Source organism: Salmo trutta, chromosome 3, assembly GCF_901001165.1.
Source record: "Salmo trutta chromosome 3, fSalTru1.1, whole genome shotgun sequence".
NCBI lineage: Eukaryota > Metazoa > Chordata > Actinopteri > Salmoniformes > Salmonidae > Salmo > Salmo trutta.
The window spans coordinates 49,527,676-49,554,260 of NC_042959.1; the positions used below are offsets into that span (position 1 = coordinate 49,527,676).

General features: G+C 43.2%; 1 protein-coding gene across 1 annotated transcript; it reads right to left on the minus strand.

Moving 5' to 3' along the window:
* Nucleotides 1–607: 607 nt before the first annotated feature.
* LOC115165443 (myomesin-3-like) lies at nt 608–26,231 on the minus strand. The gene is made up of 20 exons (XM_029718568.1): nt 26,084–26,231; nt 25,492–25,589; nt 13,100–13,229; nt 11,965–12,149; nt 11,730–11,844; nt 11,405–11,546; nt 11,011–11,117; nt 10,903–10,930; nt 10,486–10,623; nt 9,335–9,480; nt 6,636–6,703; nt 6,365–6,472; nt 5,348–5,435; nt 4,054–4,092; nt 3,675–3,780; nt 2,554–2,717; nt 2,230–2,266; nt 1,986–2,008; nt 1,814–1,869; nt 608–1,481 (listed from the first exon to the last, which is right to left on the minus strand). Exons 1-20 carry the CDS (start codon nt 26,229–26,231, stop codon nt 1,368–1,370), a joined length of 2,040 nt encoding a protein of 679 aa, XP_029574428.1. The 3' UTR covers nt 608–1,367.
* Nucleotides 26,232–26,585: the final 354 nt, after the last annotated feature.

Consider the following 26,585-nt stretch of genomic DNA (forward strand, 5'->3'; position numbering starts at 1 on the left):
GTTCGCTTACATCTGTCTGGCACGACTCCAACTTCCAGTTGTCTTGGGATGGGGAAGAGTACGTTATGTCAGCTATAAAATGACTTATGCATGGGTTTTACTCATCCCAATAGATTGGCTTCTGAAACTTCTGACACGCAGATCTCAAGTTTGTTTCTGAGCACTTCTTGCAATACGGTCCTAAATGCAGACCCGTGTTTAAATTGCTATATGAAACCACTTTGAATACTTTAGCTGGGCTTTATCGAGCTTGCCTAGCACAATGGAACCGATAAAATCAGTGCAAAAGTGCAAACCAGGCCACATGGCTCTCCGGGCAGGCTAAAGCAAACTCTGAAACTGTTTGAATAGTATTCGAACCCAGGTCTGATGTCCTGTGGAATCTTCCTAAAAACAGTGTTCAAATCTACTCCACTGTTTAGCCAGGCAATGGGTGAATGACACCTTGGGCAAGAGCTCCTCTATCAGTTCAGAAGACATATTGTAGCTACTCTTTGCTTGCATGATACTTTCCCGCACTTTGAGATGTTTCTAATAACCATTGAATTACGAATCCCTCCAGCAGACATCTCAAACAGTGCACACAATAACAACATCAGAGGCATGCTGAGGTGAATGAAACGGTGTTGAGCCACCAAGATCAAATTACTTTATTAGCAGCTTTATTAGAAGCGATTGCAGAGACACGTGCATGACAACCGCTGTATGTGGAGAGCTAACAGGCTAATAGACCTACTTGAGATGCAGGTGCCGACTGAGTGAGTGAGATTACAGCCTTATTACAGGGAGGTCAGAGCATAAATTAGGTTGATATAGAAAAACGCACTTGATGTGTCGCGCACCTATGTAATCTGCTCCGTGTGCATGACTAACATGACACCTCTAGTGAAATACAACATGGGAGATAATTGCAATTGGCATCAAGTCTGCTGCTGTCAAGACATGAAATTAACATTTAACGTGCTCGCCTTGGCCATTGAATCCTACTTCAGAGCTTTCTAGCCCCTGCTCACATGTCCTATTATTAAATTGCTCCAGAAAGAAAGGGACGACATCATAAAATTGTAGCTGACACTCTTGGGATATTTATTGGTAGTCTAATGACACAACAATACAGGTTGTTGCATTTTTGACTGGACCTCAAATAGTCCTAATTGACCGCATTCCCTCTTGCACAAGTAACTTCTTAGTCATTGCTACATCCCAATGCCACAAATTAACCGCTTCTAGCATTTCACTCCCCATTAACTCCAATTTAACCCCATGAAAACTAACTGGCTCAACCACCACACAAACACAACCCACTGGGCACACACTGGTTGAATTAACGTTGTTTTCATGTCATGTGGACGGTCAGAGTGCTGCACTTATTCTCGTTGGCGATGTTGAACTGGCCCCCCCGAGGCGATGCCTTTGTCGTTCCTCAGCCAGAACATCTCTGGGGCATGGTCACCGTCAGCGAAGCAGGTCAAGCACAGAGACTGGTGAGGAGAGGGAAATAGAGATGACATGATTCACAACAGTCAATGTAAATATGAACAATGACCAAATACCACTTGTCACTGTTGACTTGGGCAGGTAAGGCTATTTTTTTTTTAAATAACGTATTGGAGAAGGTGCTGATCTATGATCAGTTCCCCCTGTCCATTTAATTGTATTCATTATGATCTAAAAGGCTAAACTGATCCTAGATCAGCTCTTCTACTCGTTGGTCTAACAGTACAATTACAAAAATCGAACGTAAAAGGTTAATGAAGTACTAGTGAACATGGTAACCACGTAATAGGACAGTATTATTTAGTAGTTAGCCTACTTTACTCTCCATAATAGCTACCACATCTGGTAGGCCCTTGGTCACCTTGGCCCGATCTAAAGCAACGAGAAGGACATTTACTCCCTTGAATCATCCATAGGAAGCTCATTCAATCATTCCAGTGTACAGAAAATTAAATAATTAAGAAACAATGAAAGAGTGTGCTACTCACTTTTCGCAGCAACCGTCACTTGCCTTTGTAGTAAAAAACAAGGGTAAAACCGGTAAATACATTTGCAAATGGTTTCATATCCATCACCATACTATATGTAAACTCATTAATATTGAATATAGAACAGTTTTCTGTTTGTCCATGTGAGAATAGTGATAGGAAATAGTACCTGCAATTGTTTGTGTTAGTGTTTACCACTGCAAGCCATGCTGGGCGATCACCATCAATATGGTAATGCACTTACTTCAACCTCTGGTATTTCAAAAGAGCATCAGCAAAGGCTTTTAAAGAGAGAGAGAGAGAGATAATTAAATATACATTACTGAAATGTATTTAGGAAGAATGTAATATTCACCAACTGCCTGTCTTAGAAGATATGAATGTAGATCAAGATTGCAGACAAATTAAATTATAATTGAGTAATAATAGTCAGATTCTGAAGTTTACATTCTAGTTGTGAAGACATTGACATGAATCTGAAGCAGTAAAATCCCTGTACGAAGCCTATTTCGCTTAACTGCTTTGAGACAATACTGCTTTTTGAGTGAATCAGACTGGTCAGACTAACCTTGTCCAGATAGGCCTAGTGAGCGGGTGTGCTTTTCTTGATCATCAAACATCTCCAGGGTGTACTTCCCCTTATCGTTCTCCGTGGGCGCAAAGACCTCGACCCGCAGCTTCTGCATACTGCTGCCGGGCTTACACCTCTCCAACTGGCCAATCCTACTCTCCCTGGTATAGAATATGATAATACGATTCAATAGAATAGAATATATTTGTCTAAAATCCAACAAAAGATACTTCCATACAAGGCCTAAAACTATTTATGTCTGAGGGCTTTACTTGTTCATTTTTAAGTTTCTTTGTAAAAGCCTTTATGTTTGGTCTTTTTCAATCTGGTGCGATGAGATGGATTTGGGATTAAAGGCTCAGACTGTCTTACTAAGGAAGCTGTGGGGCGATGTGAAGAAAAACAAAAACGCTAAAGCAACTGAGTTTAAATTGGACAACAAACCATGCTGCTACAGCAGTGCCCTTACAGACAAATCACATGATTTCACATGAAATTTCACATTTTCACGTGTAGTTTCATGTTGCGTTACATATTATCACATTAACTTCACATGTGATCACATGAAAACGTGTTTTTGGAGCACTTCACCTGTGTTCACGTGTAAAATTCATGTGGTTTTTCTGTGTTGGGTTGTCACCAGCTCTCGTAATGGAGAGCTACAGGATGTGCAGGATCTCCAGACAGGCACCAACACAGCTGATTCAACTAATCAAAGTCTTAATGATCCGTCTATTAGTTGAATCAGGTGTGTTAATGCTGGACTAGAACAAAAGCCTGCCTGCTCCGTAACTCTGTAGGACCAGGGTTGGTGGTTGGTGCTAACCATAAAAGCTGCCAGCAGGTGGCGATAAAAGTCCAGACCCTGTTCCCTGTACCATGCTCTGGTGTGAAGTGTCCCTTAGGTGCAGATTTAGGGTCAACTTCCCCTCCCCCAATCCTAGCCTTAACAATTAGTGGGGAAACTGACCCAAGATCAGCGCCTAGGGGGCAACTTCACCCTATTCCGTATAGCAAAGGCTAACTGTATAATGTATACAACGTAGAACCAGTGGGCCTGGAGCACAGCCCGTGCGGCAGGGCAGAGTACAGAGGCCAGGCCAAGCAAGGGAACTCACTTGAAGTGCCAGCTGGTCTTCATGTAGCTGATATAGTACTTGAGAGAGCAGTAGAGCTTGAAGCCCACAGCAGTGCATTGAATCCTCACTGGGCCTGCAGACAGCGCTGTGCCACAGAGAGAGGAAAAAGTCAAACTCAGAGAGATGATACTCTGTGACAGAATGTCCTTGTTGGGATATTGACAGTTGACAGGGCATGCTGTCTAAACTGTAGTCTAGGTCCAATACATTTGTATTTGATTCTAACCTGTAGTCAGGATATGACTTCATCTTAAGTTGTCCCCATCCAAAAACTGTCCATAGAATGCTTGAGTAGTCACTCATGTTTCAGTACTGAAATGTTGCCGTAATAGTATTAGGAACTCTATGCTGAACTTACCACACTGTTTGCTCAGGAGTTGGAGGAGCTTGTCATACTCTGTAAATAAAGACAGAATAATTTTGTCTCCAGACAGTGGGCTCTACTTAAGCAATAAGGTCTGAGGGGGTGTGGTACATGACAAATATACCACAGCTAAGGGCTGTTCTTATGCATGATGCAACACGTCGTGAGTGTTCCCCTATTGGCCCCTGGTTCACCTCTGACCTCTGGGCTGGGTCCCTAAGCGCTGTGATTGGTCCACAGTGTTCCTGCCAGGGCCAACAAGAGTGTCTCCCATCCGGCTGACCAAAGTCCATATAAGACATTCTATGAACGCCTGGATACAGCCATTAGCAGTGGTATATTGGACATATACCACAAACACCCAAGGTGCCTTATTGCTATTATAAACTGGTTACCAACGTAGTCAGAAGTCATTTTTGTCATACCCCTGATAAATGGTCTGATATTCTACGGCTTTCAGCCAATCAGCATTCAGGGCTCAAACCACCCCGTTTATAATGTTCATTAACCTCTATGCATCTTCATTCAAAGACTTAATCATGGACACTCTTACTGACAGTTGTGGCTGCTTTGTATGATGTATTGTCTCTACCTTCTTGACCTTTGTGCTGTTGACTGGTCACAATAATGTTTGTACCATGTTTTTGTCCTGCTACCATGTTGTGTCGCTACCATGTTGTTGTCATGTTGTGTTGCTACCATGCTGTGTTGTCATATGTTGCTGCCTTGCTATGTTGTTGTCTTAGGTCTCTCTTTATGTAGTGTTGTGTCTCTCTTGTGGTGATGTGTGTTTTGTCCTAGATTTATATTGTATTCCTTTTTATTCTTTTTTATCCCAGGCACCCGTCTCCGCAGGAGGCCTTTTGCCTTTTGGTAGGCCGTCATTGTAAATAAGAATTTGTTCTTAACTGACTTGCCTAGTTAAATGAAGATTAAATAAAATAAATAAATAAATAAATAAAAAATAATACATGGATGATAATATTACATCATGTGCAGTCTCAGTTTCTGCATCTTCAGAATGATCACGAGACATAAACCAATAATACACTTTGAAATTGCCTCATAACAATGTAACTTGAGAGACAACATACTGTAATATTTCACCGATATTTCGGCTAGACCGGGGCCCGTATTCATAAAGCACCTCAGAGTAGGAGTGCTGATCTACGATCAGGTCCCCCCCAGTCCAAGTCATCATATTCATTAGGATCTACGAAGCAAAACGGTACTTTACGAATATGGGCCCATGTCTGTGGTTGTCCATGACAGTGCCATGATGTCTCACCTTCATGTAGTAACTCCAGTGTGCTCACATCCTGTCCTCTACCATCAGACGCCACAGCTTTGCAGTGGCCTGCCTCCTTCTTAGTCACCTGAGATTCACCAGAGAGACAACAGTTAATCATTATGACACACACGCAGGCATGTCTGGTAACCAGACATGCCTGCGTTATTCATGTCCCCTGAACAAGGCAGTTAACCCACTGTTCCTAGGCCGTCATTGAAAATAAGAATTTGTTCTTAACTGACTTGCCTACTTAAATAAAGGCACAAAAATACAAATAAATAAACAATGTCAGCACGCACATACACATAGGGTTTGTGAACACATTTGACTTTCTGTACACAGATAATCCTACCCACTGGGCACAGACTTCAATTCAACGTCTATTCCACATTGGTTCAACGCAATTTCATTGAAATGATGTGGAAACAATGTTGATCCAACCAGTGTGTGCCCAGTGGGTAATTATGCAATGATCTATAAATACTCATACTGTAGAAACACTCTGACACAGATTCTCTCTCTCTCTCTGTGTGTGTGTGTGTGTGTGTGTGTGTGTGTGTGTGTGTGTGTGTGTGTGTGTGTGTGTGTGTGTGTGTGTGTGTGTGTGTGTGTGTGTGTGTGTGTGATGATCACTGATGATATGTGTTCTACTGAACTTAACCCTATTCCCTCATCTGCCACCATCCCGTTACTGTACATCCAGTACTACTGGGCATTACTTTACATATCCATTACTATACTGCAAATATGAGGTGGTAGGTAGCTTAATAGTTAGAGCGGGGGATCTGTAGCCGGAAAGTCGCCAGGTCAAATCTCCACGTTTGCGCTAAATAGTGGGGTTGAGCAAAGTGATGTGACATTTTGGGACAGTTCCCCGGACCCAGATTCAGCCTATTCCTGGATAAAAATCATTCACAATAGAGAATCTCCATTGAAAGTGTATTTTAGTCCAGGATTACGTTTAATCTGGGTTCAGGAAACCAGCCCTATGAGGACTGGATGTGGTATGTGTACCTGTTGCACAGTCATGGTGCTGACTCCAGTCTGCTGGTCATACACAGCTGGAGTCTCCACGCCGTCCTTGAACCACTTCAGAGTCGTATCCTTGCTTACGTTGGTCACCTGGACCCAGAATGACAGAGGATTCTAAGGATACAGTAACACTGAATACATTCATAACAACACACATGCATATTAGAATACAGAATCCATGTGATTATTTCATAACACAGATAACAAGATATTGGATAATTGATCTATAAATGATAACTAATCTACAAATTACCTTGCATTTGATTATAAACTCACAGTCCTCTGTCACGGTCCATGACAAAAACTCCAGAAAATAGGGTCCTTGGAAAAACAGAGCGATGATTAACTGCGCACACTGGACCAGAGATACAGCGGCCATCTTTGCTGGCACTCAATCAATGAAACTCACTATATTCTGGTGTGTCAGCACTATATGTTGTAAAGATATAGCTGCCTGTTCAACACTGTTTGCACTCCATAAACTGTAGATGGGTATGTTTTTGCCACTAGCCACAAAGCTAAGGAAAGGGACTAACGGTTGGTGACAGATAGGAAACTAGGGCATTGAGGCGTATTGAATCTGTTTCAGCACATTTGGAACCTATTTGGCAGGAGCATTTTACACTGAAATTAGATATTTATCTACTGTTGGCAGTAGATGAAAACACATCCTACATGGACTTTGGTCAGCCGGATGGGAGAAACTCTCTGAGAGGATCCGGCACCTTTTCAGATATGACTTTGTTTGATCCGGTACCTCTCGCGGCATGATTTATTAATTGTTTCACTGTTCGCACTGTAGACATTTGAATAAAAGCGATCGGCGTTAAATCAAGTTACCTCCTCATTATTTCTCCCGTCCCCCCAAAAACACCATCAAGTAAAAGCATGGCGATCCTTCTGTGTAATCATCCTATCCTGCCACACTGATTCCAGACCTGCTCTCTTATTTGTACATAGAGGTTATAGGGAGGGCCGGTGTGGTAAGTAACTGATCTTGACACAGGTCTTGGTAGTGGTGGTCAGCTGGTGAAGAAGTCCCTACGTAATCACGTTACGTAGCCTATGCTAGTCGTCTCCCTACTGAATTTCAATTGTGGGAAAGCCAAATAAAAAATGGATAAGAGAAGGCAATCGAGTTTGATGAGGGGCAAACTGTTCCTGATGGCGATGCCTTAGCTAGTTGCACATAGTTTTAACGATTCTTTGTTGTCTTTTTTTTTTATCTAAACGAGTTTTATATTTTTTTATCGCCATCCCGCCAGTTCAGCATCACCACAGGCACTTCCTCTAGCTAGTAGGCCTACTAGCAAGTCAGACTCAGCAGGAGAGGGAGACGGGGAGCTGGGGGGGGGGGGGGGTAGTGCATCCACCGACGAAGTGCTCAGAGCAGGTGCAATTTGCAGTTCAAGAACAATCAAACGTATAACCCCTGGCTTGTCATGTAGAATTAAAAGTTGGGCTGTACAACGTGCAACAGGGTAGGGAGCTTGGGTCTAGAAACGACCGGGAGCGATTAAACTAGCAAAAGAGTGGGTGGGATGTACAGAAAATTAACATCCTATGCCTCAGACGTAAACAAAGCCCACAGATTTTTTTTTCAACATGCCGGAACCAAGGCACAGTTGGTTGCAGCAAGCCTTATAGACAAGGCTAAAGAGGACAATCAGGTTATAGTTTTTAGGGCTCCCGAGTGGTGCAGTGGTCTAAGGCACTGCATTTCAGTGCTAGAGGTGTCATGGTTCGACTCCAGACTCTATCACAACCGGCTGTGATTGGGAGTCCCATAGGGCGGCGCACAATTCGCCCAGCGTTGTTTGGATTAGGGGTAGGCCGTCATTGTAAATAAGAATTTGTTTTTAACTGACTTGCCTAGTTAAATAAAGGTTAAATTAAAATAATTAACACTCAAAATGAAAAAATAGACACTACAGCCAGAGTCTTCAGAAAATCCTTAGAAGGAAGCTAATTGTCACAGGCCCGCTCATGGCTTTGAGCAACAAATTGACTCTCTGGAGTTAAATGGACTTGACATGGGGAGAGTCATTGTGGGAGGTTTTGAAAACTAAGGTAGGACATTTTTATTTCCTTTACAAAGTTGTTCGGTGCTGTGAAGGTAATATGGATATGTGCTTCATATTATCACACAGGCTGGAGGCCTATATATTATCATATGTGTGTTCTGCTGTAGCATACATTGATTTATTTTATTTGAAGTTATATTCCTGTATCGTGATATTTGTTCTACTACTACATTGACGTCTTGAAAATTACATGAAATTCTGGTCTTGCAAGCCCCATAGCTGAGTATGTGTGCATATGCATAATATGACAGGTGTTCTGCAGTGTCGTCTAAAAATGTTGCTGTACATTGATGTCTGGAAGATTAGGCTATAAGAAATTTGTGTAAGCCCTGCAGCTATTCTCAACTATGTGGGCATACTGCAGTGACGTCTAAAATGCTTTGAATGAATCAACACCTTGGAGAGTACTGTCCGTTTCACCACCATAGACGGTTGGCTACTTGGCTGTTTACTCTGTCTGCTGCGCTGCCACTTCGCGGTTGACACTTTTTTTTCTCAATGTGTTCTGGTACCTCAGAGCCCCCGTCAGAGCCCCCCCCCCCCCCCAAAGTGTGCCAAAGACACAACCACAGGGTCACATACCTACTAGCACACTGAGGATATATATATTAACTACCAATATAGTTGATTGGAACAAATCTATATATCAAGCCAAGCCAAACATTTACTGCTCTTTAGAGTTCACAGCAATAGTAAGTTGCCCTTTTCACTCTGTTGTGCCGATCTGAAGCAAACTGTGCTGGCTCAGCACTTCCAGCAACTACGGAGGATGCGAAAACTGGCCAGCTCATCACAGATTGGTTTAGCTCAGCTCGGTTCGGTAGTATGAACATCCCGGCAGTGAGTTGGGGTGACCAGATGGACTCACTCTCGTCCACGAGCACCTGGGTGAACTGGTTCTTGGCGCGGCCGTCGCAGAGCTGAGCTGTGTAGGAGCCCTCGTCCTCCTTAGACAGCTGGTCAAACAGGATCTCTATCAGCCCACTGGCCTTATCAAAGTTAATCTTTATGGGCCTAGGGAGAGAGAGAGAGAGGACACACACAAGCACATGAAGGCACACGTATGTACATACATGTGCACACACACGCAGGCACGCGTACCTCACAGAAACCATGTTTTTAACAATAACTTCTACAAGTGTGACTTGCATGTTGATTTGGCCTAATCAAGGCAAGGGGTCTAAAATGGGGAAAATGGGGATTGGTTTATTCACAAAATCCTCATCTGTAGTCATTTAGTAATAAACCCTTAGCAGTGTTGACGTACATGTATACACACGTGCATGGATGCAATCATGCTATTCCGTACCGAGTAACCACATGCAAGACACTGAGTCCAAAAACCATGCATGTGGGGTGATATTAGTTTAACCCCATGGGAAATCCACATCTGTTGCAACAACCTCTGCCGACAGTAGACTTCCAACCTGTGGTTATTTTTAGGTTGATTTCATAACAAATCAACATTGCTATCATATTGCTACGTACATTCGGGTGAAAATCTTTATGAAGGTGATTTATGTTTCAATGAAATTGCAAATACGATGGTGAGGGTAAACATTTTTGTGATTACTTTCTCTTTCTATACAGCCAATACCTCTTACTAATGCAAACCTGAATGAGGAAAATATAAAACATTTTGCTATTTTGTGGCACATCTACATTTCGTTGTTTTATGGAGAATGTCACTGGAAATGGATTCGGGAACACATAATCATCTGCATATATTTAAAAATAAATGTGTGTAAGCAAAATTCAGTAGCTTATGCGTTATACACACCTCTGGGAGGCATGCTATAACTTGCCTGGACCAGTCTATTTCTGCTTCAGCCAACTTGTCATCGTCTTCCTACTCGTACATTACTGCACCATCGACTAAAGCAGGAACATTCTGACACCCAAGCTAGTTTTAGTATTCATTTGAGACATACACACTCTCCTGACAGACTCGTACACACAATGTTTAGTTCTGGGTTCTGAGATTAGAACATATAGCCTGTGTTTTGAAGTGCTCCTTACTGCAGTACTAGAGATCTCTCTGTCGTTGAGAACGAGGCGGAGCTCTGCAGCGTTGCTCGGGCTCTCAGTCTGCATCCAGAGACGCACGCTCCCTTTCCTCTGACACCTCCACCTGCCACTTGGAGCGCAGGGCTATCACTGTAGGGGGAGGGAACAATGAATAGGGAATAGGTTATGCATTCAGGTTGGCCTCCAAGCTTCAGCAAACAAAATAATCTAGGAAGGGTGCAATGACAGGAATCGAAAAATAGGGCTTACCAAAGAAAACATCTGAGGGAATAGGTTGTTGAAATTGTGATGTTGAACAATATATTATATTGCCTGTTTCTATTTGAAAAGGAGCACTATCAATTGTTTTAGCTCGATAGAGACTTGTGTTATTACAGTAACTAAGTCTTACATGGGTGGCAGATGTGCCTGCCGAGCTCAGTCAGTCTCTCCAGATCTATGGGAAAAGAAAGAGGGAGAATTATAGGGAGCAGCCATCTTTTGCGCAGGTCTTCTTTAGCTTTGAGTATAAAGTACCTTCCGCAGCGAAGGTGAAACTGGAAGAGATGTCTGAGTTGTCACTCATCTCTACTGTGTACAGGCCCAGGTCCTCTTTAGTGGCGTTTGTGAAGGTTAGGATGGACCTGGGGATGGACAGAAGGAAGGACAGTTAGCTAAAAGGACGGACAGAAGGACAGTGGGCTTAAAGGACAGACCAGGGGACTCAGTAGGCCTGACTGGGACCATAGTGCTCAGTGAAAAGAGAGGACATTTTGCATCGTAGTGTGAGGTGAGGAAGAATCTCCATTGAGTCTGACCCTTTGCTGACCTCTTAACATTAAAGTCTTTCATGGGTTACATGCCCTCTCACAACTCTACAGGTCACTTTTTTTCTCTCTCTGTAAAAGACAGACACACACATACACACAACATTGCAGTACCTATTGTAGCTTCAATAGCCTCTTTGTAGTTCTTGCTCCAGACAAACGTGCTCTTCTCCGTAATTTCAGTGGCCTCAAAGGCCAGGAAGATGAAGCCATCATTGTCCACACCAATCTCTATGTCTCTGGTGTCTGATGGAGAAAGAACATGAATCAAAAGTCATTCTGGTGATGTTGTTCATCAGGGACCTGTATTGCTAAAATCAAGCCTGGTCCCAGACCTGTTTGTGCTCTTTTGCCAACTCCTATGGTCATTGTTACCCCAAACACAAACAGACCGTGAACCAAGCTAACTAAAACCCTAAAATGACTCACCTGGTTGGGTCTGGGCTCTGATAAGCTCAGAGGGCAGAGAAGGGATGCCCATTCCAGCCTTGTTGAAGGCACACACTCTGAGACGATAGGTCTGACCAGACTGGAGACCTGACACCTGGGAACACAAACACACCAAAATCTATTTGATAATTTTTTTAATCAAAAACAAAAACATATTAACTCTATTTTAATTTATCTATATCCTTATTACATAAAACAAGTATATCTCACCAACCTTGAAAACGGTGTCTGCAATTGGCTTTTCATTCACAGCAGTCCAGCTCTGTGATTGGTCGCCCTCGCTCAGCTCCACCAGGTACCCTGTGATTGGTCCTTGCTGTCCTTCGTAGAGAGGCACTGCCCACAGGACGACTAGAGAGTTATGCCTCACCTCCCTGAATTCCAGGTCATAAGGGCAGCCTGGGGGGATGAGTGGGGTTAGCATAACACAAAGAGAGAAATATAGGAAAAAAACACATTTGTTTATCTGTGTCAACCCATACAGTGTTTCATTCTATACAGTACATGGATTGATAAGTGTCTACTGTGTTAGAAATACACCAACCAGACATGGGTTCAAGTACTATTTGAAACCAGTGTTTGGTTCATCCTGACTGGAGTGCCAGGTGGGCAGGGTCTGCACTTTTTGGAATTTTCTATTGGTTACATTGCAACATGCATGCTTATTCAAGCACAGATAAACTATTTGAAATGATTTAAAATCAGGCTAAAACGGAGAATATTGTTATTAATCCTTTTCCCGTCTTATATAATCACCCATAAACAGCTGTCTATGACAGAACAGGCCATCATAAAGAAACGAACGAATAATAATAACACAATTTAAAAAAACAAGTAAAGTGATTTTGCTTAATCTACCCCTTCGTTTTTAGTGCCAGTGCACGGTAGTTCATTTGCTTAATGATTTTCAGTCGCATTTAAATTATTTAAGACACGGGGAGATCAGGATGGATTCAGCTGGATTAATGGGCTGTGAGGGATAAATGGTGTGTGGCTCTCTCCATTTCCAATATGAATATCACAACAGGCAGCCATTCTATGAGAAAGACCATGGGGCCAACACAGCTGGCCACGGCTGTGCACTGAACTGCTCCATTACCGAAGGACAGAGTGGGTACAGGGAGAGAGAAAGAGTGTGTGTTTTAGAGAGGAAATGTATGAATGTGTGTGTGTTTTAGAGAGTAAACGTGCGTGTGGGTGCGAACTCTTTGTGTGTGTGTGTGTGTGTGTGTGTGTGTGTGTGTGTGTGTGTGTGTGTGTGTGTGTGTGTGTGTGTGTGTGTGTGCGTGCGTCCGTGTGTATGTGCGTGCATGAGTAAGTGTGTGTTTTCATGATTGCATCATCCTCACCTGGCTCAGGCATGGTCCACTCCTCACACAGGAAAGCCTCACTGGGCTCAGAGGGTTTACCAACACCAACCACGTTGGCAGCAAAAACACGGAACTGATAGTATTGCCCCCCTCCATCCAGGTTACAGACCTGTAAATAAGACAACACAAAATGAATACAGTTACTGTCCAAATTATAACCAGGGTTGTGTTCATTCGGGTTTGTTATTGGTCAAGTTCTTCTGTTTGGTGCCTAAGGAACAATACCCTGGTCATTGAGAAAACAAGGGTCAGCTAGCTCTGAGTTTCAGGATGTCAGTTCTTACATGGACAAACGGTGGACAAAACAAAAAAGATACATTGTAAGGATAGTCCTGATATTCGCAGAGTTCATTTGAAATCTGAGGTTGTGCTCTCACGTCCTAATTTAGCTGGGTTTCTCAACTCCACACATATGGACATGTCGGTGGAGTTGGGTTACAACGACTGTGGAAGGGGTGCACCTCTGACTGCATGTAGACGCTGTCAGTCAAGACGAAGAAACCATTTTGCATTTGATGGTTGAATTTGATTAACGTTTTATTAAAAATGATGGACTTCAGCAAATAAAGAAAGGCACACAGCTACAGAGGACAAACATAGGTACACGGTAAGGGTTGACATATTTACATGTTTAGAAGTATCGACTGACAGCGACTTGACGTAGTCAGAGATACAGTCCGCACACTCTCGTCTCCACGCAACTCCATTGATGTGATGGACTTTGTGTAGTTGAAAAAAACTTGGCTAATCCTTACCGAGCCACATACTGTAAAGCCAAGTATAAATTCTGCCAGTGTAGTTTGGAAAAGCCCAATAGAGGCTGGCTTTAGGAAGGGGATTCAGATCATTGATCTCAACCACTTTTTTTCACAGCCACTTAGCCTTTAAAGTCCTTATCGCCTATGAAGTCTTTCTGCTTTAGGGGGACTGAGCCAAGGGACAATGGCTATCAATAGACAAACCTGAGGGGCTTATCTAAGTGTGATGGGAATCACACCATCAAAAGACTATGCCTCCTAAATGTATAGATTGGTCACAAGGCCATCCATACTTAGGTACAACAAAAGCCTCTTTATCAAATCAATATCTAAACAGTGCCACTTGGAGCTCTGCAGTGAAATATAGCGGGGCAGGGGAGAAGGGGCATTTGTCCCAAAGTGTATGTGGATTCGACATATCGCCACTAGATGGCATCAGTTCACCTGATTCTGAATCAGTGGAAGTAAAGGCACTGCCATGGAGATGGAGGTGGAATTCCAAACTAAGCGAGATAACAAAAAATCCTAAGGGTTCACATCTCAGACATTCTTCTAATGAGGCTGGATAGGTGGCATGCCTGCCTGACTGCTAAACTGATGGTGGTGGATGGAAAGGATTCAGGGGGTAAAGTCATTTACATTGGCTTACACAAGCAGGAAGACCAAAGTGCCCCGAGCATGAAGCCTCCATTGGATCAATATTCTAATTAATCTCATTTACATGGAGGCAGCAAGTGAGCAGCTTGTAAAAATACAAGCAAAAAGCAAACTCAGAGATGGGAGGAACTATTATTGGAGGAGACTGGGCAGTTGTAGGGAATGGCACTGCATGTGACCTCTGTGTTTTATAAATGCCTGCAAGCAGATCAATGGCTTTATATGTTAAATACCTTGGACATTAGGGCACACCGTAGCAATATGTTTTGCAATGGAAAACGAAAACAAGCGTTTCTTATTGGACATTACATCCCTGTTTCCATTTGCTTTCGTCCTCCTCCTGGACAAGACCCTGGGCAGTGAAAAAGTACGGTTTACTCCACACTTCTAAACTATTTTGTAGTATAGCAGACTTTCAATTGCTTTGTTCTGTTGAGTCTAAAAACAATAACTCTTTTGCACATCATAAAATTACAGGTCACAGTTGCAAAAAGAGACAGGTGACAATTTTAACTTTCCATTAGTCTCCATGGACACCACCATTCGTTGCCTAGTGACACAGCTAAGGTAGTAGAGGGAATGTTTTTTTCCTTCCTGTATACCTCCACCAGAGCCTTATGTTCAGCTCTCTGACCACCACTAATTCTGTTTTCTACATAGATACAAAGACGTTAGTTCTAATGGAGTGTATTCCAGGGATAAATGTTTTTTACTGGTTTATTACATACATCATTATTGGTTATCAGGGGCGCAACTTTGGTTTTAGAAGTGGGGGGGACATAATTATCTGGACATTTTTTTTATCCAGTCAGATAAACACTCCAAACAGCCTACCCGACCGCTCCGAGGCGTCCGCATGGCCCAAAAAGCCTCGTTTAGTATCACATTCCAATGGTAAAAATGGGGGGGGGGGGGGGGGGGGTTCCTCCCTTCCCCAGGGAAAGTTGCACCCCTGTTGGTTATTACATTTGAGTTATTCCACGGCATTGTTGAATAATTGGCAAGGAAGGCATTCTAGAGAGGGCATTACATGTAGATACACGGGACAGTTGGAAAATATATAGGTCACCTCTGAAGTTGTTCCAACAATAGGCACCTTTTTACCTTTCCAAACCACTGCACCATGCAGAACTTACTTGCTACAAAGTTACAGAAAGCCAAAACAAAAGCAAATCAAATCGCGGCAGGTAGCCTAGTGGTTAGAGCATTGGACTAGTAACCGAAAGGTTGCAAGATTGAAACCTCGAGCTGGGAAGGAAAAAAGCTGTCATTCTGCCCCTAAATAAGGCAGTTAACCCACTGTTCCTAGGCTGTCATTGAAAAGAAGAATTTGTTCATAACTGACTTGCCTTGTTAAATAAAGGTAAAATATATATATTTATTTATTGGTCACTAACACGTGATTAGCAGATGTTATTGCGGGTATAGCGAAATGAGTGTGCTTCTGGCTCTGACAGTGCAGTAATATCTAACAAGTAATATCTAACAAATTACACAACATATACCCAATACACACAAATCTAAGTAGGAATGAATTAAGACTATATACATATGGAGCGATGTCAGAGCAGAACAGACTAAGATACAGTAGAATAGTATAGAATACAGTATATACATATGAGATGAGTAATGCAAGGTAAGTAAACATTATTAAGTGAATGAGATACCGTAGAATAGTATAGAAAACAGTATATACATATGAGATGAGTAATGCCAGATATGTAAACATGAAGTGACTAAGATACCGTAGAATAGTATAGAATGCAGTATATACATATGAGATTAGTAATGCAAGATATGTAAACATTATTAAAGTGGCCAGTGATTTCCAGTCTATGCCTATAGGCAGCAGCCTCTAATGTGCTAGTGATGGCTGTTTAACAGTCTGATGGCCTTGAGGTAGAAGCTGTTTTTCAGTCTCTCGGTCCCAGCTTTGATGCACCTGTACTGACCTCGCCTTCTGGGTGATAGTGAGGTGAACAGGCAGTGGCTCGGGTGGTTGATGTCCTTGATTATCTCTGTGGCCTTCCTGTTGACATCGGGTGCTGTCGGTGTCCTTGAGGGTGGGTAGTTTGCCCCCGGTAATGCGTTGGGCAGACCGCACCACCCTCTGGAGAGCCTTGCGGTTGCGGGCAGTGCAGTTACCATACCAAGTGGTGATACAGCCCGACAGGATGCTTTAAATTGTGCATCTGTAAAAGTTTGAGGGTTTTTGGTGACAAGTCAAATTTCTTCAGCCTCCTGAGGTTGAAGAAGCTCTGTTGCGCCGCCTTCACCACACTGTCTGTGCGGGTGGTCCATTTCAGTTTGTCAGTGATGTGTACGCCAAGGAACTTGAAGCTTTCCACCTTCTCCACTGCGGTCCCATCAATGTGGATAGGGGGGTGCACCCTCTGCTGTTTCCTGAAGTCCACGATCATCTCCTTTGTTTTGCTGACATTGAGCGAAATGTTGTTTTCCAGGCACCACACTCCCAGAGCCCTCACCTCCTCCCTGTAGGCTGTCTCGTCATCATTGGTAATCAAGCCTACTACTGTTGTGTCGTCTGCAAACTTGATGATTGAGTTGGAGGTGTGATTGACCACGCAGTCATGGGTGAACAGGGAGTACAGGAGGGGTCTGAGCACACACCCTTGTGGGGCCCCGGTGTTGAGGATCAGAGGAGTGCAGGTGATATTTCCTACCTTCACCACCTGGGGGCGGCCTGTCAGGAAGTCATGGACCCAGTTGCATAGGGCGGGGTTCAGACCTAGGGCCTCGAGCTTAATGATGAGCTTGGAGGGTACTATGGTGTTGAATGCTGAGCTATAGTCAATAAACAGCATTCTCACAAACGTATTCTTCTTGTCCAGATGGGATAGGGCAGTGAGCAGAGTGATGGCGATTGCATCATCTGTTGATCTATTGGGGCGGTAAACAAATTGAAGTGGGTCTAGGTGATATGATCCTTGACTAGTCTCTCAAAGCGCTTCATGATGACAGAGGTGAGTGCTACGGGGCGATAGTCATTAAGTTCAGTTACCTTTGCCTTCTTGGGAACAGGAACAATGGTGGCCATCTTAAAGCATGTGGGGACAGCAGACTGGGATAGGGAGAGATTGAAAATGCCATTAAACACACCAGCCAGCTGGTCTGCGCATGCTCTGAAGACGCGACTAGGGATGCCGTCAGGGCCGGCAGCCTTACGAAGGTTAACACGTTTAAATGTTTTTCTCACATTGGCCACAGAGAAGGAGAGCCCACAGACCTTGGTAGCGGGCCGTGTCAGTGGCACTGTGTTATCCTCAAAGCGTGCAAAGAATGTGTTTAGCCTGTCCGGAAGCAAGATGCCGGTCTCGGCATTGTGGCTGGTTTTACTTTTGTAGTCCGTGATTGTCTGTAGTCCCTGCCACATACATCTCGTGTCTGAGCTGTTGAATTGCAACTACACTTTATCTCTATACTGGCGTTTAGCTTCTTTGATTGCCTTGCGGAGTGATATTCTAAGCATTTCTTTTGAATACATGCTCTGTAGTTTTAACTCGAGGTAAGTAACCATTTATATTGCATACTACACCAACTGAATCAACATAGATTCTGAAACAATGATCCAACATACTGTTACTTTTCGAACAAGGGATTCTCAGCAACTCAGCTTTCACTGTAGAAATGACATCTTAACATTTCAAACAAATACAACACCAAAGCATTTCAAGTGAATTTTCAATAACAAGTTTACAGGCTGGAACTCTTTTAGGGCAGCGATCCACCTACACCCTTTGACATTTCACAGGTCTAGGACAGCCCTGGGTTTGACCTCTCTTCCTGACCTTGTGCGATATGATGCTGAGCATGCTTCTGTGTCAGTCAACAGTTCTTGTGGTGTTGCAGGTAAGTATGGTGTATGTTGTGCTGTGTGTGTGTTTAGTCCATCACGTTCTCTTTCAGGGGAACAGTTCATCTCATCAGTGTGTTCTTTTGTGTTCAGTAGGTGACGATACACCAAGCGGTACACCGCTCCTTCTGCGGTGCGGACGTGATATGAACGTTCAGTGTCAGCTGGCTGGATGACGACTGCTGGCTTCCAGAGGCCATGCTCCTGGATTCTAACTGACTCTCCGTCGATCAGTGGTGGCAGTGGCCTAGCCTCTTACATCTAGACGTTCCGCTAGCGGAACACCTGCTCCAATATCCAATGATAGGCGTGGCGCGAATTACAAATTCTTCAAAAATCCCTAAACTTCCATTTTTCAAACATATGACTATTTTACACCATTTTAAAGACAAGACTCTCCTTTATCTAACCACACTGTCCGATTTCAAAAAGGCTTTACAGCGAAAGCAAAACATTAGATTATGTCAGCAGAGTACCCAGCCAGAAATAATCAGACACCCATTTTTCAAGCTAGCATATAATGTCACAAAAAACAAAACCACAGTTAAATGCAGCACTAACCTTTGATGATCTTCATCAGATGACACACCTAGGACATTATGTTATACAATACATGCATGTTTTGTTCAATCAAGTTCATATTTATATCAAAAACCAGCTTTTTACATTAGCATGTGACGTTCAGAACTAGCATTCCCACCGAACACTTCCGGTGAATTTACTAAATTACTCACGATAAACGTTCACAAAAAACATAACAATTATTTTAAGAATTATAGATACAGAACTCCTTTATGCAATCGAGGTGTCCGATTTTAAAATAGCTTTTCGGTGAAAGCACATTTTGCAATATTCTGAGTAGATAGCTCGCCATCACAGGCTAGCTATTTTGACACCCACCAAGTTTGACCCTCACCAAACTCAGATTTACTATAAGAAAAATTGGATTACCTTTGCTGTTCTTCGTCAGAATGCACTCCCAGGACTTCTACTTCAATAACAAATGTTGGTTTGGTTCAAAATAATCCATAGTTATATCCAAATAGCGGCGTTTTGTTCTTGCGTTCAAGGCACTATCCAAGGGTGACGAAGGGTTACGCGCCCGACGCGTTTCGTGACAAAACATTTCTAAATATTCCATTACCGTACTTCGAAGCATGTCAACCGCTGTTTAAAATCAATTTTTATGCTATTTTTCTTGTAAAAAAGCGATAATATTCCGACCGGGAGTCGTTGTTTTCGTTCAAAGACGAAATAATAAAAACATGGTGTCGCCTCGTGCACGCGCCTCCAGTCTCTGTTCTCTGATCGACCACTATCTAAATGCGCTAGTGTTTTTCAGCCAGGGCCTGCAAAGACATCATTCAGCTTTTTGCCGCCTTCTGAGAGCCTATGGGTGCCGTAGGAAGTGTCACGTTACAGCAGAGATCCCCTGTTTTGGATAGAGATGATCAAGAAGGCCAAGAAATGGTCAGAGAGGGCGCTTCCTGTTTGGAATCTTCTCAGGTTTTGGCCTGCCAAATGAGTTCTGTTATACTCACAGACACCATTCAAACAGTTTTAGAAACGTTGGAGTGTTTTCTATCCAAAGCTAATAATTATATGCATATTCTAGTTTCTGGGCAGGAGTAATAATCAGATTAAATCGGGTACGTTTTTTATCCGGCCGTGAAAATACTGCCCCCTATCCATAACAGGCTAGCTGACCTGTCATAGTATCGCTTTGTTTTTCATGCATTTCCTTGTAGCTGACGACCTCAGGTTGCAGCTGCTGGTTGGTGCTGGGAAGGATTGAGCGAAGTCTGCGGCTCATCAACAGCTGGGCTGGTGATTTGAAGTTGTCAACTGGAGTGTTGCGGTATTCAAGGAGACTGAAGTAGGGGTCTCTCTTGTCTGCTTTTGCTTTGTCCATGAGTGATTTAGCAATCTGCACCGATTTTTCAGCAAGGCCATTACTTTGAGGGTAATGTGGGCTTGTGGTGACATGTGTAAACTCCCATGCTTTTGTGACGGATTCAAACTCATTTGATTTGTAACAGGGCCCATTGTCAGATATTAAAGTCTCTACAGTGCCATGCCTGGCAAAGGCTGCTTTCAGCTTGTGTATCACAGCTGCAGATGTGGTGCTGTGAAGCTTGTCGAGTTCTAAGTATCTGCTGTAGTAGTCTACTGTTACGATGTAGTCCTCGTTGTTCCAGGTGAACAGATCGGTTGCCACGACCTGCCAGGGTCGGTCTGGGATACAGTGAGGTAACATTGGCTCTTTGGTGTTTGAGGGGCATCGTTCAAGACAGATGGTGCATTTACCAACATTGTCCTCTATTTGTTTGCACATTCCGGGCCAAAACAAAATGTCCCGTCCTCTCTGTTTGCACTTTTCCATGCCCATGTGTCCAGCATGGATCTTTGTCAAAATCTCTTCTCTGAGATTGGTAGGAATAATGATTTTCTCTCCTTTGAAAATTATTCCGTTGATCTGTGATAGTTCATCATGATGGTTCCAGAATTCTGAGATGCTTTGAGGGCATTTTCTCCTCTCCTCAGGCCATCGATCCTGTATGACTTTCCTCAGCTGTGTGAGTTGAGTCCTTTTCTGTTTCTGCTTGGATCTCCTTCAGTTTTGTGTCACTAACTGGTAAGTTGCTGTACACAGTGTGCACTTGCATGTCCATGCCTTCACTGAGGCTGCTGTCCTTGTAGGTAAGAAACTTCCTGGAGAGTGTCTGCGACAGGGATGTCTTTGCCTGGACGGTGAGTGATTGTGAAGTCGTATTTTTGTAGTTGAAGGATCATTCTCTGTAGCCTTGGAGGGGCTGCAGCTAGTGGTTTCCTCATGATTGACTCAAGGGGCTTGTGGTCGGATTCCACAATGACTTGTCGTCCATATACGTACTGATGGAAACATTTACATCTGAACAGGATGGCATAGAGCTCCTTTTCGATTTGAATGTAGTTGATTTCAGTCTGTGAGAGATTTGGAAGCATAGCCAATGGGCTTTCCTTCTTGCAGTAGCACTGCACCTAGTTCATACTTCGACGCGTCCACTTGGAGTCTGAGCTCTTTGTTGGGGTCGTAGTAGGCAAGGATTGGTCCTGGTTCTCTCGTGATCAAGTCTTTCACTCTCGGGAAAGCAATGTCATGTTGCTTGTCCCAGAGAAACTCACTGGACTGCTTTAGCTGTTGACGCAGGGGTGCATTAGCATTGGAGAGGCTGGGTGCAAACTTGGCTAAGTAGTTGACCATGCCAAGCATTCTTTCCAGCTCTGCACGGTTCTTTGGTGGCTCCATTTCTTTTATTGCTGAGATCTTCTGTGGATCTGGCTTGATTCCATTTGCTTTGAGAAGATGTCCGAAGTAGCTGACCTCTAGCGCCGACTGTGCTCTTCTCAGGGTTGAGCCGGACTCCTCTCTCGCGGGACCTTTGCAGCATCGCGCGGAGGTTTTGGGCGTGCTCCTCTTTGGTTCGACCATAAACAAGGATGTCGTCCACAACTGCCACAACTCCATCGAGGCCATCGTACACTTCATCAATCTTTCGCTGAAACTCGTCTTGGGATGAGATAATTCCAAAAGGCAGGCGACGGAACCTGTAGCGTCCAAACGGTGTGTTGAATGTTGTGAGCTTAGATGACTCTTCTGTGAGCTTGATAGCCCAGTAGCCTGATCTAGCATCCATGACACTGAAGTAGTGTGCTCCCGCTAGCTTGTGTGTGATGCCATCTAGCGTCGGTAAAGGGTAATGGGGGCATTTGATAGCCTTGTTCAAGTCTCTTGGGTTGAGACATATTCGGAGCTTGCCTGTGCGTGGTTTCTCCACCACCACTAACGCGTTTACCCAGTCAGTCGGTTCTGTAAAACCTTGGTGACTATGTCAGATTGCTCCATGCTCTCCAACTCTTTCTTCAGACGGGCACGGAGTGCAAGGGGAATCTTTCTCGGTGGGTAGACCACAGGGGTTGCGTCTGGGTCAAGGTGAATGGTACATTCTCCTGGGAAAAATCCTATTCCTGTAAAAACATCAGCAAACTCCTCCAGTACATTTTCTGTCTCTACTGGTGCTGTCACTGATAAAACTAGCTTGATGAGGTCCATGTCTAAACATGCTTTAAGACCTAGCACTGCAGGTGCTCTAGTGTCAACAACGTAAAAGTCCAACATCATGTCACTTTCCTTGTATTTGCATTTGAAAGTGCGTGTGCCTTTTACTGGGAGCTGTTCACCACCATAACCAGTCAGTCTGCGCATGGTGGGCTGTAGCTCGCACTCAGATGTCAAGCTGCGGTACTTATTCAGAGGAATAATGTTTACTTGTGCACCAGTGTCTAGTTTGAACTTTAGCTTTGAGCCTTGTGTTCCTATCTCGATGTCAGCAAAGGCTTGCTCTGTCTCTGATATTTGACTTTTCTGTGTCATTGAATCAATAAACAGTTCATCATCGTTTGACTCTTTGACATTTCATCTTCACTCACTGCGTGTACTGTTTTTCCACGGTAAGCTCTGCACACTTTTGCAAAGTGATTCCATTTACCACATTTAGTACACTCTTTGCCTTTAGCTGGGCAATTTCCTTGTTCGCCATGCACTTTGTATCCACATGTTTTGGGGCGTTTTGAGTCTATGTCGCTCTGTTTTGGAGTTGTCTCTCTTTGTTCTAAAATGCGTTCTCTGGGCACCGGAGGTGTGATTTGATGTCTGCCTGACTGCGTGCACTGCTTGTTCACGTGATGCGCTCGTGCTGCCGCGCGAAATTGTTTTCATTTGAGCCTGTGCTAGCTCGTGAGATCTGGCTATGTCGATAGCTTTGTCCAACGTTAGCTCAGACCCAACATTCAAAAGTTTCTCTCTCACTCGTGGTGAGTGTATTCCAAATACAATACGGTCCCTGACCATCTCATCCTTGTTTGCATAATCAGTCTTTCACAAGCAGACGCAGCTCAGTCACAAACTGTTCAAAAGACTCGCTAGCTCCCTGTATTTTCTCATGGAATTTGTACCTAGTGAAAATCGGATTGGTCTTCAGCACAACATATGCTTCAAAACGATTGTAGTATGTTTTCAGTACCTTTTGATTCAGCCTCAGTAAGTGTCCATGTGTTGTAAATATCTCTCCCTTTTTCACCGATCCAGAGGAGCAGGTAGCTGCACTTTTCCTCTTCTCCTCTTTCCTTCAGAGGACCCGTGAACATTAGCTCCACATGCTGTTTGTACTTACGCCATGCATCGGGTAAGTTTGTAGACTCCCAGTCCATTCGAGGTGAAGGAACTCCAGAAAAATCCATCTTTTAAGACCTTTTACTCTGACACAATGTCTTGTTTTGCACGCTTTGTACAAAATAATAAAATGCAGTACTACAGGATATTTCTTAATGTAGCTCTTTATTAGCTAGCTACAACTGGCATGTTCACTTATCTCCAACTATGATCAACTGACCATGACCTAACCATCTGGGTGGTCATAACCAATCATAGCACAGTATGATACTGCGGTAAAATGCATACAACTATAATTCAGTATGTTTACACATATGAATATTACATCTACCTCATCACAAGTCTATTTATTTCATTGTGTTTGTGGACAAACCAAAAGAAAATCAGGAGCCTACCCATTAAATCTAATACCTGTCATCACGTAATGGGTTCATGAGGCTGTTATGAACTAATGGTGAATTGAGATCAGGAATAGATTGATGAAGAGAAAGGAGAAAACAGTAACAAGCCTTGGCTACTAACAAAGACTGACTGAAAAAGAAAATGGACCCCAACTTATTTTTATTTTTATTTATTTTATTTCACCTTTATTTAACCAGGTAGGCAAGTTGAGAACAAGTTCTCATTTACAATTGCGACCTGGCCAAGATAAAGCAAAGCAGTTCGACAACATACAAAAACACAGAGTTACACATGGAGTAAAACAACATACAATCAATGATGCAGTAGAAAAAAATAAGACTATATACAATGTGAGCAAATGATGTGAGATAAGGGAGGTAAAGGCAAAAAAAAATGCCATGGTGGCAAAGTAAATAAAGTATAGCAAGAAAAACACTGGAATGGTAGATTTGTAGTTTGAAGAAAGTTCAAAGTTCAAATATAAATAATATGGTGCAAAGGAGGAAAATAAATAAATAAATAAATACAGTAGGGGAAGAGGTAGTAGTTTGGGCTAAATTATAGATGGGCTATGTACAGGTGCAGTGATCTGTGAGCTGCTCTGACAGCTGGTGCTTAAAGCTAGTGAGGGAGATAAGTGTTTCCAGTTTCAGAGATTTTTGTAGTTCGTTCCAGTCATTGGCAGCAGAGAACTGGAAGGAGAGACGACCAAAGGAGGAGTTGGCTTTAGGGGTGACCAGAGAGATATACCTGCTGGAGCGCGTGCTACAGGTGGGTGCTGCTATGGTGACCAGTGAGCGGAGATAAGGGGGGACTTTACCTAGCAGGGTCTTGTAGATGACCTGGAGCCAATGTGTTTGGCGACGATTATGAAGCGAAGGCCAGCCAACAAGAGCGTACAGGTCGCAGTGGTGGGTAGTATATGGGGCTTTGGTGACAAAACGGATGGCACTGTGATAGACTGCATCCAGCTTGTTGAGTAGGGTATTGGAGGCTATTTTGTAAATGACATCGCCGAAGTCGAGGATTGGTAGGATGGTCAGTTTTACGAGGGTATGTTTGGCAGCATGAGTGAAGGATGCTTTGTTGCGAAACGTGAAATTATTCACATGATGACTTAATATTTGACATTACACCTCCTTATCCCATCAAATTAGCCAGTGAAAGTGTGAATAAGAGATCACTACGAAAGCATTCACAACTATCAAAACGTTCCCACGTGTCCCTGTCAGGTGTAACTGTTTGATATGATAGCAGAGTCGTATTCATCAGGCACCAAATGGAGGAAAACGGACAGGGAAAAAAGGGAGCAACTATCTGAACTTGTCCAATAAGAAACACTAGTTTTATTTGTTTAATTATTTCTTAATTATTTCAGTTTGCCCTAATGAATATGTCCCAGGAGCATGTCCACCATTGTGGGTCAGTCCGCAGTTTTTGTCTGGTACTCACCGAGAGCTGCTTTCACCAAGATAGGGGGAGACTCGTTGGAGTAGGTACTGTTCCCAGCTCGCCCCACAGACTTCACTCTGAACACATACTCCTTCTTCGACTTCAGACCATGGACTGTAAACCTGAGAGGAAAAAACAAGTCATTTAGGCCTAGGTGTTGCAATGTCAAATTTGACTATTCATATAGTCCTAATGCCTAAGCATTGCTTTCTACATTGGGATGGTTCTATGGACTAAAAAAACATTTAACTGGAAATGCCAATGGAGCAGGACTAGGCTTAATCTGTGTCCTGGAAACTGGCCCATCATGTTCTGTTGTAGAATTAGTGGCAAGAGAATTAGCAATATTTATCCAACACACAATAGAAACAGCATTCAAAAAGAGGATCTCAGTTCATTTAAATGGGACAGTGCGTTCAGTACTTTTCCATAGAGAAAGTCCTGAAGGAAGAACCACCCTAGATGAAAAAGGTTTAATTGAAGAACCATTGTCCCTGTGTAGAATAACCCTAGAACAGTTTTTTGTTCTATCAGTATACACAAATCCATATCAATGGAACTAGTATAACATTAAATAAATAAATAAATAGTTTGTTCCCCTCCCTCACCTTGGGGTTGTCCCAGTGAGATTGGCAGGCTTGGCTCTGAGGATTCGCTCACGCCAAACTTGATGACGGAGCGCACCCGGAAGCAATAGGACTTCCCCTTCTGTAGGTTAAACATGGGGAACCTGGGAGAGCCCACCGTGATGTCCATGCTGGCCAGCTGCCAACTGTTTTTCCCTGCGACCGACAGACAGACAGACAGTTCTATTAATGAAATTGTTTTTCACTATTATGTATCTTGTCCCGTGTGGCTCAGTTGGAAGAGCATGGTGTTTGCAACACCAGGGTTGTGGGTTCGATTCCCACGGGGGACCAGTACGGAGAAAAAATGTATGCAATGTATTTATTCACTACTGTAAGTCGCTCTGGATAAGAGCGTCTGCTAAATGACAAAAAAAAGAAGAATTTTCTTCTGCTCCATTAACTTGGCTCCCATATCTTTTAGTAATTTTTTTACATTTACATTTGAATAAAACCCAGTGTTTAAAAGGAGATCAGAAATTAT

What these genes read in the sequence shown, in the direction of transcription:
- LOC115165443 (XM_029718568.1), bottom strand. Translation starts at nt 26,231, where the DNA reads ATGGACATCACGGTGGGCTCTCCCAGGTTCCCCATGTTTAACCTACAG. An exon ending in ACGAGTCTCCCCCTATCTTG is followed by an intron (nt 13,230 to 25,491) that starts GTGAAAGCAGCT and finishes TCTTATTTACAG; the next exon opens with GTCTGTAACCTGGATGGAGG. An exon ending in AAGACCAGCTGGCACTTCAA is followed by an intron (nt 2,718 to 3,674) that starts GTGAGTTCCCTT and finishes ATTCTATACCAG; the next exon opens with GGAGAGTAGGATTGGCCAGT.